At 43.9% G+C, this 14077-nt stretch overlaps 1 protein-coding gene across 1 annotated transcript; it reads left to right on the top strand.

The window, feature by feature from the left end:
- The first annotated feature begins 2009 nt into the window (after positions 1–2009).
- Positions 2010–12782, top strand: LOC109431033 (uncharacterized). Its single transcript, XM_062842488.1, has one exon. It carries the CDS (start codon positions 2140–2142, stop codon positions 12235–12237), a length of 10098 nt encoding a protein of 3365 aa, XP_062698472.1. The 5' UTR covers positions 2010–2139; the 3' UTR covers positions 12238–12782.
- The last annotated feature ends 1295 nt before the right edge of the window (positions 12783–14077 follow it).

The following is a 14077-nucleotide window of genomic DNA, read 5'->3' as shown; positions in this document are numbered from 1 at the left end:
AGGAAAACAAATTTTAAACGCCTAAATGTATGCACAAGAAATCAACCGTATACAAGTTATAAGAAAAAGTTAAACATTTTCAATCCAACGACAGTATCGCAAACGTAACATGGACATGCATGAGGAGTACACAGGGTGTGAATTTACCATATATAATATACTAATGTTTCAGTTCAGTTCAGTGAAGTGAAGTGATCTGAAAATTTTTGAAGATGTGCACCCAGCTGGTGGTAATAATAACATAACCCAATTCTTTGGGAATTTTGAAGTAAAGCGTTTTTGGCTTTAAAATAAAACTCCTTAGCGTTAATGTGGTCAGGGCGTTAACAGTGTGCACCCAAAATAACCAAAATTGGCATTTTATAATATTTCGCTTCCTGAGGGGGCGGTCCAGAATGTCGAATTGTTTAAAAATCCATATTCACTAAAACTGATGTGGTCAGGGCGTTAACAGTGTGCACCCAAAATAACCAAAATTGGTATTTTATTATATTTTGCATCCTGAAAAAAAAATTTTTTTTTTGAACTGAAGAGCTGGTTACTCAGTGAGTAACTTAGAGTAACCACGATGACACCACTGGTCACACAGTTCTGGGCCAATTCATTGGAGAACCCTGTTCAGCACAGCAACGATGGGATGTGGTTGGCAGAGGAAGAGCGATAGAGTAACGAAGTTGGAATTATGACCGCGTTCGTTGTAACCGCTCGAGATATACGTGAGGCTGTCTGGTATATTTACCAGGAATTGGGCTGCATCATAACTCGATTTCGTGCTCACGGCGATCCATGGGCGGATGGCAGAATGCTTCAACATAGTGCTAGTAAACCTTACACAGATACTCGAATTCATTACCAGGAATTATTATTTTCTGCCGTATAACCAAAACACAGCTTATCCAGCAAAGTACAGAGCCAATAACGTGTCTGTCGAGCCTGTACAAGGTGCTGTCGTCGAGGAGGTAGCGAGATGGATCCAAGACCACTGTGAGGTCAACAACGGACCTAGGACCAAAAATGGTGTCGCAAAAACACGCAAGGCTGTAGGTAAATATCAGGTCATCATAGATGCAGTCATTGAGGATCAAACCACCGAAAAGCAGAGGAACCTGAGCTTGGCGTACATGACGTACATCGTACAAGAAAGCTTACGACTGATTACCGTACTCGTACATTCTAGGGATACTGCAGTTGGACAGGGTAGAGGTGAACGGCATCAGTCTAATGCAATACGCGATGGAGATGTGGAGCACGTCCCTGAAAATCATCGTAGGAAAAGCTGTGCTGCGGGACAGAGCTCTCTGCATCAGGAGGGGCTATTTCAAGGCGATACCTTTGGATCGTTATGGCTAAGTGGGCGAAGGAGCACAATAGTTACTCATACCTTCTTAATGGACGACCTGAAGTTGTTGACGGTATCAGTTCAAAGCGGGTGCATCAAATGCTGGTGCTTGTGATGGTGTTCAGCAGCGACGCGACATCTGCATGTGGTTTGGAACAACATAAGACAATCCATCTTTGCCGACGTCGAGTAGTTTGCGCGCCAACTATCAGGAGAAGAATCTGAATATGGTTGAAGGCAAAGCGAACAAATACCTCGGTTTCCTGCGATTAAGAGGTATTCACCACACTACGATCACGACAAAGCTGCAGGACAAGTTCTTGCATTGTACCAACTGTATTCTGAGGAGCTTTCTGCCAACCGGCAACAAGGTAAATGTTGCCGTTGACCCATTGACCCGTTTGCTTTGCCTCTGTTGACCTACAGCTTTGGGGAGGTAAAGTGGACCAGAACGGGCTGCGAGGTGTACCCTGCCAATTGCTTCAAAAATATAAACACAATAAAAATAAAATAAAATCCTACTAGAGATCAATAATTTGTTGAATTCTGGCCAACAATTTGTTTTGAGAATCTAGAGCAGATATATTTGACGAATACCTTTTCTACATTGTAGATAGTTCAACCATTGTACATCAGTGCACTTATTTATCGAATCTGTTTGTCAATAATCAATCTAACACAAAGCGTGCAACATATAATCACAGCTTCTGATTACTCAGTTGGTTGCCCATCTCACATGCCGTATATATACAACCAAGCATCCACCCATCCCCTCATGAAGTCTTTATTCTTGCAACGCGATGCTACGGATCAAAGAAGTCAAAAAGTACAACCAACGCCTGGGTTTCCCCGCCGGGAAAGAAGTGCGCATTTGTCCGCTTCTGGAAGCTGGGAGCTTTGCGCGTGGTCCTATCTACGTCAAGTACGGCCGGGAGCTGTCCAAGCACGATCCATCGTCACCGGATCGCATGGCTTGGAACGTGACCCTGTTCGATACGGCGTTGAACCACCCGCAGCGACCGTGGACCGTGGTGGCCGGGGCCGATGGCAAGCCGATGGTGCTGGGAGTACGGAAGGAGGGGTTGGGGTTCTCGGAGGATGATCCTCCAAAGAGTTTGGGTGGACGGGGTGAAGAACTAGCGAGTGAGGAATACAGTGAGGGAAATTCGACGATTGTTTTGGTGAAGAGTGGTGGGAAGGATTTTGCCGTTGGTTTGGACGATCTGAAGGAGTTGAACTCGTTCGGGATTAGTGTCGGGAATGGGAAGTTATCGCTGGGGACGGGAAATGGTGTGATGGTGGCGACGGGAGGAGTTCTTCCGGTTGAACAGCAAGATGGATCAGTGGCTTACGTGGCGGTGAATAATGAAGCTGAGTCGGTGCTTTATAAGTTGGATGCAAAAGGATTACAACCGAAGCAGAAAATTGATTTGAAAGTGCCAGTGAATGCGGAGAAGATTCTGCTTACTAAGAACAATGAACTTCTGCATATTTCACCGCAAGGACTGAACGTGTATTCCGTGCAAGGATCGTCGTCTGTTTCCAAGTACTTTTGTCCATATTTCTCGTCCTTCGGAGGATGGAATCAGCGATTTGTGGACACCGTATCGTTGATGAGCGTCGATGAAAACCAGGAAGCTTTGATTGGAACTGGTCCAAAGGGAATTGAATACATGCCTGTTTCGGACAAGTGTAAGAACTACGTAATCGAAGGAACGCAAGATGCAAAACATGCGGTAGTAACTGAGGGTGCAACAAAGACAGGAAACGAGATCAAAATTTTCGGTGTTTATAATGGTAAACTGTGTATGCTGACCTTGGAAGCAGTGGACGTGAGTGAACCGAAGCTGGAACAAAAATTGCCTTCCCAGACGCCAGAAAAGCTTTTCAAAGCAACGAAAAGCACAAAGGTTACCGTTCGCAGTGGAGCAGTTGGCAAACCCGTTCGTTGGTTGAGAGATAGTCTCGATGAAGCCAGTTTCAAGAACATCGTTGACAAATTGACGGGAAAAGTTCGGTTTTCGTTTCCATTGGTGGATCTTCAGGATCGCATGGGACTACCGATCAAGCTGATGGTGTATTATGACGAAACAGATAGTGAGGAGATGAGTGTTCTCGGCCGACACTGGACGTTGGGAAGAGATTGCATTGTGCTCGATCATGGGAATACGGTGTTTGAAGACAAACAGGATTACTACTTGGTGAAGGATCAGATGAAGATCAAATTGCAGCGAGATTGGACGAAACCTGTTAATAATGGTAAAATCTCATTCATCATGGCTGGAAACCAAGACGCAACCATTGTTTATACGGCGCAGGAGGATAAGTGGGAAATTAGTGATGGTAAGATCCGGTATGTATATGGAATCAAAAACCAGGGAGCTGTCAGTGTTCCAGGGTGGAATGACTGGTATGGACCTTCAGCAAAGTTCGACGAAAAAACTATGCACAGCGTTCAGTGGAATCTGGTAGAAATCAACAGTGTGAAATACAGAGACCTTAAAATTAAGTACACGTACACTCCACTTGATCCTAGCACGAATACAATGCACCTACTTAGCATAAGCGATGATAGTGATAAAACGAGTATTAAGTTTAGTTATAAAAATATTGAAGGATTAGGTAAACAGGTAGAATCTGGGTTGGTGAAGGAACATAAGTTTATTAACAATAAGTTACTGGAAAAAGTAGAAATCGATAGTCCAAGCACCGCACAAGTATTGACACTAAAGAGCACAAAAATTGATAGTTTATATTACTTGCAAAGCATCCACCAAGAGGGTGACAGCGATCCAGTTTTAGGTTTTGAGTACTACAAGGACGACAAGCTAAAGCCAAGAGTTCAGCAGATCCGGTTGCCTTCAAAATCATTGATAGATTACAAGTACACTAAACAGCCAATTTCAACCGATCGATTCGTGCAAGAGATCGAGAAAATGGCAGATTTATACACGGGCAATGAATATTCCCTTGAAATCGAGAAAACTGCTGGCGAAAAGGAACTTTCCATAAAGTTGAAAGATTCTGCAGGTAGAAACGACTTCATAAAGAATCAAAGCATTCGAATAATCAGCTACAAGAGCTTCAAAATCGAATCCTATAGCCCATTTATGATGCATAACTATATTGCAATGGTCGTCAGATATGCCGAAAAGGATGATAAAATACACAACAAGATCTACATTATAAACAAGGGGGATGATGATTCTTGGAAACTAGATGCCATGAATGGAAGTTCAAGGGTTTCAGAAGACAAAAAGTTCAAGTATGACTTCCAAGAGGATTCATTTGTGTACTATCACTCGAAAAAGGTTCACTTCGAGTACAAAAAGACTGGAAGCAAAGAATGGACCTATACGTCGAAGGACATAGCCGATGTGGATGCACTGACTCTAATCAACAGAGGGGCTGTCTACTGTAAGGACGACTTGTACTTGGTACGATGGGATGCTTTAGGAAATCCACTGCAAATAACGTTGAGTGATGCGGAGAGCAAACCCGCTATTTCGGACGTCGAAACATTTTTTCAATATATTGATATTCAAGGAACATATCCTGAGGAACAAGCAGAATCTAAGAAGGAGGTTGAGGACTATAAGCGCGATCTTAAAGAGTCTCTCAATGAAAACGGGTTGGTGTTGTACAACAATGTAGTGGCTGTCAGAACAATCAAGTTGAGCCAGTCCGGGAAGATCACCGTCAAGGTATTCCTGTATCTCTTGAAACCTGATTATAGCGTGTCCAGTAGATCTACAATTGAACTCCAGGGCGGTGATATTTCAAAGTTTAATCTTACCTTGGACGTATTAGATGAACAAAAAACCAAGAACACCAACGATCTGGACAAGTATCGTTTCGAGTTTCAGAAGCCCGGCGAAAAGTTCAAGCTGAAGTTTATTGAGGCTACTGATAAAGATGGCAAGCCTACCAAACCCTCAAATGAGAATGAGAATCTCATACCTCAATATGAACGACGCATGAAGATTCCGCTGGATTTCGAAAAGTACATGATGCAAGTCAACCACGACGGAATCATTGTCAACGATCAGCAGATTTTCCACGACAATGGGAAATTCGGTTCGCAGCCACTGGACCGAGATACTTTAAAGCTGACGAAATTCAAAATTCCATTGGGAGCGTTTTCCAATTTCAAGAAAGACTCCGATGGTGATGAGATCAAGCTTTGCACTAAGACCGAGCTGGATCGCACGGAGAACTGTGTCAGTTTGCAGATCAACGCGGCCCAAAATGTTTCCATCAAGTATCCATACTATCTGGTTACACAGAAGCAAAACAATATCAAAGTGCTTCCGTTGAAGATTAATAGCCGAGGTTGGGAGGATTCCATTGATTACAATAATGAAATTCTTCACGGATCTTCCAGCCATGCAGTAATGGTCACAACACGAATGTCCGACCAGAAAACCATTGTCAGACCCTTGAAAAGTTTAAATAAAATTAACAAGACCTTCTCGCATGTTGTATCAGAGGAGAAGCTAACAACTCCATTTGATAACTACCAGATCAAATACGAGTACGACGATCCGGTGATATCGATGAATGAAGTTGCATTTAGAACAGCAATTGTTGTCCCAGGCGGAGACAAAACAGTCACAGGTTACTACAAAGAAACAAACGACCTTCAATCAAATCAACAGATAGTACAAGTAATGACTGCAGAAAATCAAGTTTTCGACCCCGAGTACGTTAAACGAATGAACGAAATGCAACAAGAGGAAGGTAAGCAACGAGATCGACCGCAGATGGACGCAGAGCAAACCATAACTGATAAGAGCGGATTTCATCCCCTGTTGAAGACCACTCCTTACAGTGCCAACCAGAACATGGTCCAATTCTTAGGATTTGAGGACTACGAAGACATGACTGGCTGGACAGTTAACCAAAGGCCCATAACCGATGCCAACATCCGCCGGGGTGAGTTTTCAGCCACTGGAAGAAATTTTCTTCTGTTGAATAAGGATGAGGAGTTGATAGCAGAGTTCTCAAACACAGCGTACTACGACCATTTCATTGCCAGTACCTGGATAAGGACGACTCAGGAATCAGCAGTTGGTAACAAAACGAACCTGCTTACGCTCTACATAGACAACAAACCGATTCAGGCAACAATCAAGCAAACCATTGACGAATGGATTTACGTTGAAGCAGACACCAAAGACACCGCCGTTTCTGAATCAGACACAGTGAAGCGTGTAAATTTCAAAATCTCCGTCAAACCAACAGGAAATGAAGAACTTCACGTAGATCACGTTCGACTGTCGCCGGTAAACCACAATTTTGAAGGAAGCGTGTACGACTCGCGAATCGGTCAACGAACTACCACGATCAAGACGAATGGTTTTGTTTCCCGACGCTTGTTTGATGCGTACAACCGCCGAATAGCAGAAATTGACGAATCCGGGAATATCAAATATCTGGCCAGCTATTCCAAGCGTGTTGGAACCAAAAAGGATGATAAGAAACGCGAAGGGGGCAACAGCTCCAGAGTCCAAATTCGCGCCAAGCAGAGCTGGCTGGAATCGTTCTCTCCGTACACAATAGAGAAACGTTGGCAAATTAGCGGCAGTACGACCGTTGAACCTTACCAAGCGATTTTGCAGGGAACACTCTCTTTCAACCATAAATTTACTTCCGAATCTGTTTGCGTTCGGTTGGTGTACAACATGAGCGGCGATGCACAGCTAACGTTAACCATCGGTAAGACCTCTGTATCAGTGAAACCAAATGCAGTTCAATATAAATTGCAGTATACAACTCCGGCAAGCAACGCTGAACTGATTGTCTTCACCACTCCTAAGCTGACAAGTGTTTGGGTGGATGGCCATCTCGCGATAGAAGTGCAAGAAAGCAACTCGAAGTTCAACAACGAAGCTGTTTCTTTACAGGCCAGTGGATCTGTTGGAATCAAAGACCTGATCATAATGGAAGACGCGGAGATTCAAGTGTCCTACATGAACCGAGATTCGAAGCCATTGCAGGAAATCATCCTGCTAGATTCTAGCAACATTCTAATTCGTCAAATGATGTACGACGTTATTGGACGAAAGGTGGCTGAGACAGTTTGGGTTCAGAAGTCTTTGGAGGACCGTTCGACCACATTCAGAGCACTGCAATATCATGAAGACTTCGTTACAAACGATAATTCTTCGAGTGTGGATTACTTTCTGAATACAGGCCCGATGCAAGGACACGTGGAAACGACCAAAAGTATGTACGAAAATTATCCATATTCGCAGACAGTGTATTACAATAACCCCTTGGAAATTCGTAAAAAGGTCGGGCAGCCTGGTGTAAAGAACTCCGTGAAAGGAGATTTTGCTCATCAATATGCAATCGCGTCCGATCTTCCCTTCATTCAAAAACACTACCCGAAGAGTGAAGGCTTCCGCCAAGAGGAAGAGAAGTCTCCCAATGGAAAGAAACATGTGGTGGTCTACAACCGCAGGAACAAAAAGGTCGCGGAGTACACCCAGGTCAAGGACTACAACAACATTCTAACCACATATGTCTACGACGAGCACGGAAATCAGATCCAAATGCTACCGCCAAGCTACTACAATGAACAATCAAAATCCGGAAACTACCAACCGGAAAAACAAGTTGTTGTCTCCCCTTGGGCGGTGAACTCCAAGTACGATTCCACTGGGGAACTTATCACTTCCAAGGAAACTCCCGACGGCGGTCGGGTGGAGTTCATCTACAACGAGTACAATCAACTCCGCTATCAGATCCACTATGCGGAGAACAAAAAGGCAGATAAGATCGTGTATTTTGTGTACAACATTTTCGGAAGGGTATGCGAAGCCGGACAAGTTCCTGCTAATCCTACCACCGAGCAGCAGGTTAAGGAGACAACGAAATCTCACCAAGCCATACCACAACGGGATCAGGCAGTGTACTTGGACTATGGAGAAACTGAATCGGAACCTTCGCTCAGAGGGCGAATCCAACGTACGGTTAAACAGAACAAGGAAGTCCTGTTCAGTGAGGTGTTGTACTTCGACGAAGAGAGCAACGTCATACGGAAGAGTTACATCAGTCCGACGACAAACGAAACATTGTCAATTGAGTATTTACAGGAAAACGATAAGGTTAGTGGAATACAGTATCCGTTTGGTGTGGATGGAAAGCAACTGATTCTGAAGTACAAGCACAACCTGAGAGGAGAAATTGTAGAAGTTTCAAGGGTTGATGAGAAGAGCAACGGCCAGATTGATTTTATCCCAATAGCTGGTATAGATCACGACGCGGAGGGAAAGGTTACCAAGATATCGCATAAGTACGGAGACAATAAGTTCGATCAAAGTTACAAGTACGTGGCCCCTGGATATTTGGTGGAGATCGCCAATGACTTCCTCACCGAAAAACTGTACTATACGGAGAAGGGCTACGGATGCGAACCTACTGGGGACGGCAGCATTCTTCGAACCGAATTCCAAGCCAGTTGGCATGAGAAGTGTGATCAAAATTTGATCCCGCTGACAGCGAGGGCGTTCGTTTCCGGTGGAATCGATTTCAACACCGCAGAATCTTGTTTCGACGCGTTGTTCAATCTGGGTTACATCGATACGAGTGGCCGTCCACTTAAAACTTTCTACCCCGATTTGGAGACAAGAATACCACTGAAATGTGCAACTCCTTCGAACTGGCGACACATTTCGGAGAGAATGCTGGAGCAGGGTTATCCTGAGCATTACGGACATGCGTACGACTACGGTAGCCATGGAGAGTTGATTGCTGCTAAAAGTTTCGTTGGTCAGGAGAACGATAACTTGGTTGTTCCTCTGTCGAAGAGGTCTTTTGAGAAAGCAGGGTTCAGCTCAGACCAGGAATTGAATAAATTCTGGGATAGTTTAAGAGATAACATCAACAAGGTTGAAGGAACTAGAGCGGTGTTTGAAGGACCGCAGCAGTTGTCAGCTGGGTCAATTGGATCGGTCATTCATAAAGCAAAACTGGATACCTTACTGGGAAATACAGTTGACGCTACCATCTGTTCATCTTGGGTAAATGAGGACAAAGCAGAGGAAGACAAGTGTAAGAAAGAATTTCAACCAGCATTTGATAAGCTCAACTTGAAGCAGATCATCCGATCACTCCCAGACTCAGTGAGGAAGAATGTTCTTGGCATCCTGAAGAATACCCTTGCTTCAGTTTTGGGCAATTCACCGGGAGACGTGGAATCATTTTCAATTGATCCAAACGGAAACCATGGCGTTTTCTACACCGGATTCAAACGGTTTGAATTGAAGTACAAATCTCGGAAGAATCAAATAGAGTCGATAAAAGAAGGCATCAAACAGCAAGACAGGCAGATAGTACATGACGATGAAGGCAACGTGATCAAAGCGCTACACAAGAACATCGACAAGATCGAGTACGATCCGTTGACTCAGCGTGTTTCTCGAATCGAAATGAGCAACAAATCTCGTATACTAGAGTTTGGTTACGATTTCCGTGGTGAACGAACATTGAAGCGTGTGCGCAACAAAGACAACGATATCATTTCAGTGAACTACTACGTTCGAGATAACAAGGGTAACGTCCTGGTAGAATATAAGCAAGAATACCCCAACCCGAAGGATACCAACAAGCCCATCAATACGGTCACAGCCTACATTCATGGGCCTCTAGGGCTTCTGGGATTCTTCCGCAATAACAAGTACTATAACGTTCTTTTGGATCACGAAGGATCCACTCGATTGGTCATCAACAATGGAAAGGTCGTTGCATCATATGACTATCTCCCATACGGTCAGACGATCCGAAAGTATGGATCCAACCCAGAGGCTCACATAGCCTTCCGTTACACCGGTCAGGAGTTGGACGAAGAAACAGGCCTCTACAACTATCATGCTCGTCTCTACGATCCGGATATTGGACGATTCTTCCAAATGGATCCGATGGAGCAGTACGCTAGTCCTTACAAATACGCGGGAAATTCCCCAGTCTCACAGATTGATCCGGATGGTCAGATTGCGGTGACCCTTGTTCTGATGATCGTTGGCGCAATCGTTGGAGCCTATTTGGGAGCTGCCTCCGCCAACAACAGCTGGAATCCCGCCAAGTGGAATTGGGCTGATAAGAAGACGTGGATTGGTCTGTTTGCTGGTGCCCTCATGGGGGCATTTACCGTTTACGGTGGAGCTGCTACGTTCAGCTATTTCACTGCCATGTTCGGAGGATCCATGATTGCTGGAGCGTTGGCGACGGGAGTGATTTCGGTGGCTGGTGCCTTCCTGGGAGCTGCTGCCGCATCAAATCAGTGGAACCCGGCCAAATGGGACTGGACTTCACCCGCCGTATGGAACGGACTTCTTACGGGAGCATCCATAGCTGTGAGCTTTCCGTCAGGTTTTGTTGGAATCACACGAAGTTTCATGTCGATAACTACGAATCTTGTGAGAACGATTTATGCTACACTTATGTTCGGTGGTTTCCTGTTGTTTGTGTATCTTGGTGGTGCTATGGCGAACCAGTTCAACTTCCAAATCTCTCAGTGGGACTGGAAGAGTCCAAGGACTTGGTTTGGTATGATTGAAGGAGCGTCTACTATCTTCATGGGCACTTCTGGAACTGCCAAGCATGGAGCAAAGAAGTGGTACACCGTGGTGGAGCCCCAAGGGTTTAAGATGCCATGGCATAGAGCTAACATACCAACTAAGGCCTACACAATTCGAAAGGTAAAAGATACCATTATTTTAAAGTGGTATAAAAATGGTCAATCTGTTAGCAAGCAGATTTTGAAGGCCACAGTTAAAGCTGATCTAGCCAAGATTCCAAAAGATTATTTGACAACGCACAAAGCGTTCTTCATGCCTTACCAGCGCATCGCTTATGCAGCTATTGCAATGCCGTCCATGGCAGGTTTGATGTTCCAAAAGTACCAAAACTTCTTTACCAACCATCCGAATGGAACATTAACGAAACCTGTTAGACGAAAACGGTCCACATCGACCGCCGCAAGTTCAGCTGCGACTCCCACCTTATCAAGCTGTTTGAATGATCTCTTCGAAGCCACATCAGAGCTTTTCAGTTCATTCTTCTACAAATCTGACCATTCAGAAACAGAGTCGACCAAATCTTTGTCCTTCGCTGAATCATGCCAAAAAACGCAAAACGAATCGTTTGACAATTCCATCAAGAAGCTATGCTACGCTCCCGATAGTGAAGGCAATCAGATCATTTGCCCGCAGCGTGAATCTACCGTAAACGTCTTCTCAAAATCTGCCACCTTCGACAATCCGGAGGTATTCGGACAGGATTTGTTTAGCAAATGTTTACCACTTACGTGGCACGATCGGCCTTCTGTCGTCTGTGACGGGCAAGATACCACCTTCATCTACACACCGATCCAGAGCCTGAGGGTATTCGATATGGTTGATGGTTGGTTGGTGCTTGCCCAAATCGCTCCGGCTGCCATGCGGAACTTGAAGTCGGGATTGAGCTTCCTGAAAGATGTGGTCTTCGGTGGGGACCAAGAGACAGTTACACCAGTGGATGATGAGGTGCACTGCAAAGAAGATCTCAGAATAAGACTGTCCGACTTGAAACAGTTGATGGCGAAGCAGCCAACAAAAGAAGTGAGCTGGGCCCAGCCAATTTTGAGCTATTTAGAAGAAGATATTTACGAATTTTTAGGCAGAGGAAATCCTTCGGAGGGGGAGTTTGAATTACTTCAAGAAAGGTTGATTGCATTGCGTGAAGACATCACGGAAGTCTCGACCAATGTTGTGCATGAAAATTATTTGACTACACTTCTTGAAGGAATGTTCAAGAATTATGATGGTGCCAGTAGATTGAATGGAGATGCTCGTCCATTATTTTCTTTACTTGATGGTTTAACGCCATTCGAGAGTAGCAATTTGTTGGCTTAAAAAGAATTTGAAGATCTTGGTTAGGGTATTGATTTCTCAAGCAGCAAATAAAAGTCCGATTAGGTTTTGAAAGGTTTAACGAACCATCATAAAAACTCCGTTCGCAAATTTACGTTTTATTTTTATTATATTTTATTAGAGACACTTGATCATATGAGTATCATTCGTGTTCAAGCATTTTATGATGTCTTAGAAAACTTTTATGAATGTTGCTGTGCGTTTTTATTTGTGCTAAAGTTGTTATTTTCTTGTAATATAGTGACTTAGTAATCTTTTATGTTTAGAGATAAATCTACTTTGCCTATTTTAAGTATAGGCCAAATAACTGATTCAACAATAAATTATTATTATGTCATTGCCCAGTTAATAAAACAACACTTATGATCTACAGTAATGCCGTAATCCGAAGAGTTAATGGTTTTGATAGCCTTTGTCAATCACATTAGTCGTGTGTTTCATAAAAGTGTAATAAATTAGTTTATTCGCTTGTAAGTGATAAAAAGCTGTGATGAAAATTTATTAAATAAAATTCTATGAAATCATAACCAAGTATCTTATCATTATTCCGAAACTTTTTATCAAGCTACATTTTTAAACCACATTTGCGATCATAAATTAAAAATCGATGACTTATCGTGGAAAGAAGTCGAGGTTCGCAACTAAATCTTTCAAACGACATGACGAATTCTGACAAAAGTCAGATATTCATTCTATTATTCGAAACGAATCCTGTCAGAATTTAGACGAATCCTGTCAGAATTCCGACGAATCATGACAAGGATTTGAGAGGAATCACGACAAGGAATGAAGACGAATCCCCAAGTAACAGTTCCATTGCTGATTTCGTTTATTTCATTTTTATTTTATTACAGATTTATTACAGAAATCGCCAAAACTCACAGTTTTATGACTACTTTTATCAAAACCATTGATGAAAGGTTTTAAAGCATTCTTGAAGTTATTTATAAAACCGAAAGTCAGGAGTAAACAAAACTCTTCAATATAGGAACTTTATAAGCGTTTTAAAGCAGCAATAAACCTGTCAGGGATTCGAGACGAATCCTGACAGGGATTTGAGACGAATCTTGACGGGGATTTGAGACGAAACCTGATAGGGATTTGAGACGAATCCTGGCAGAGATTCGAGACGAATCTTGGCAGGGATTCAAGACGAATCGTGGCAGGGATTCGAGACGAATCCTGGCAGGGATTCGAGACGAATCCTGGCAGGGATTCGAGACGAACCCTGACAGGGATTCGAGACGAATCTTGACAGGGATTCGAGACGAATCCTGACAGGGGTTCGAGACGAATCCTGACTGGGATTCGAGACGAATCCCGACAAGGATTCGTGACGAATGCTGACGGGGATTTGAGACGAATGCTGACGGGGATTCGAGACGAATCCTGACTGGGATTCGAGATGAATCCTGACTGGGATTCGAGACGAATCCTGACTGGGATTCGAGACAAATCCTGACTGGGATTCGAGACGAATCCTGACTGGGATTCGAGACGAATCCTGACTGGGATTCGAGACGAATCCTGACTGGGATTCGAGACGAATCCTGACTGGGATTCGAGACGAATCCTGACTGGGATTCGAGACGAATCCTGACTGGGATTCGAGACGAATCCTGACTGGGATTCGAGACGAATCCTGACTGGGATTCGAGACGAATCCTGACTGGGATTCGAGACGAATCCTGACTGGGATTCGAGATGAATCCTGACTGGGATTCGAGACGAATCCTGACTTGAATTCGAGACGAATCCCAACTGGGATTCGAGACGAATCCTGACTGGGATTCGAGACGAATCCTGACTGGGATTCGAGACG

Source organism: Aedes albopictus, chromosome 3, assembly GCF_035046485.1.
Source record: "Aedes albopictus strain Foshan chromosome 3, AalbF5, whole genome shotgun sequence".
Lineage (NCBI taxonomy): Eukaryota > Metazoa > Arthropoda > Insecta > Diptera > Culicidae > Aedes > Aedes albopictus.
The sequence above is the reverse complement of the archived record's forward strand: the minus strand, read 5'-3'. Positions and strand labels throughout refer to the sequence as shown.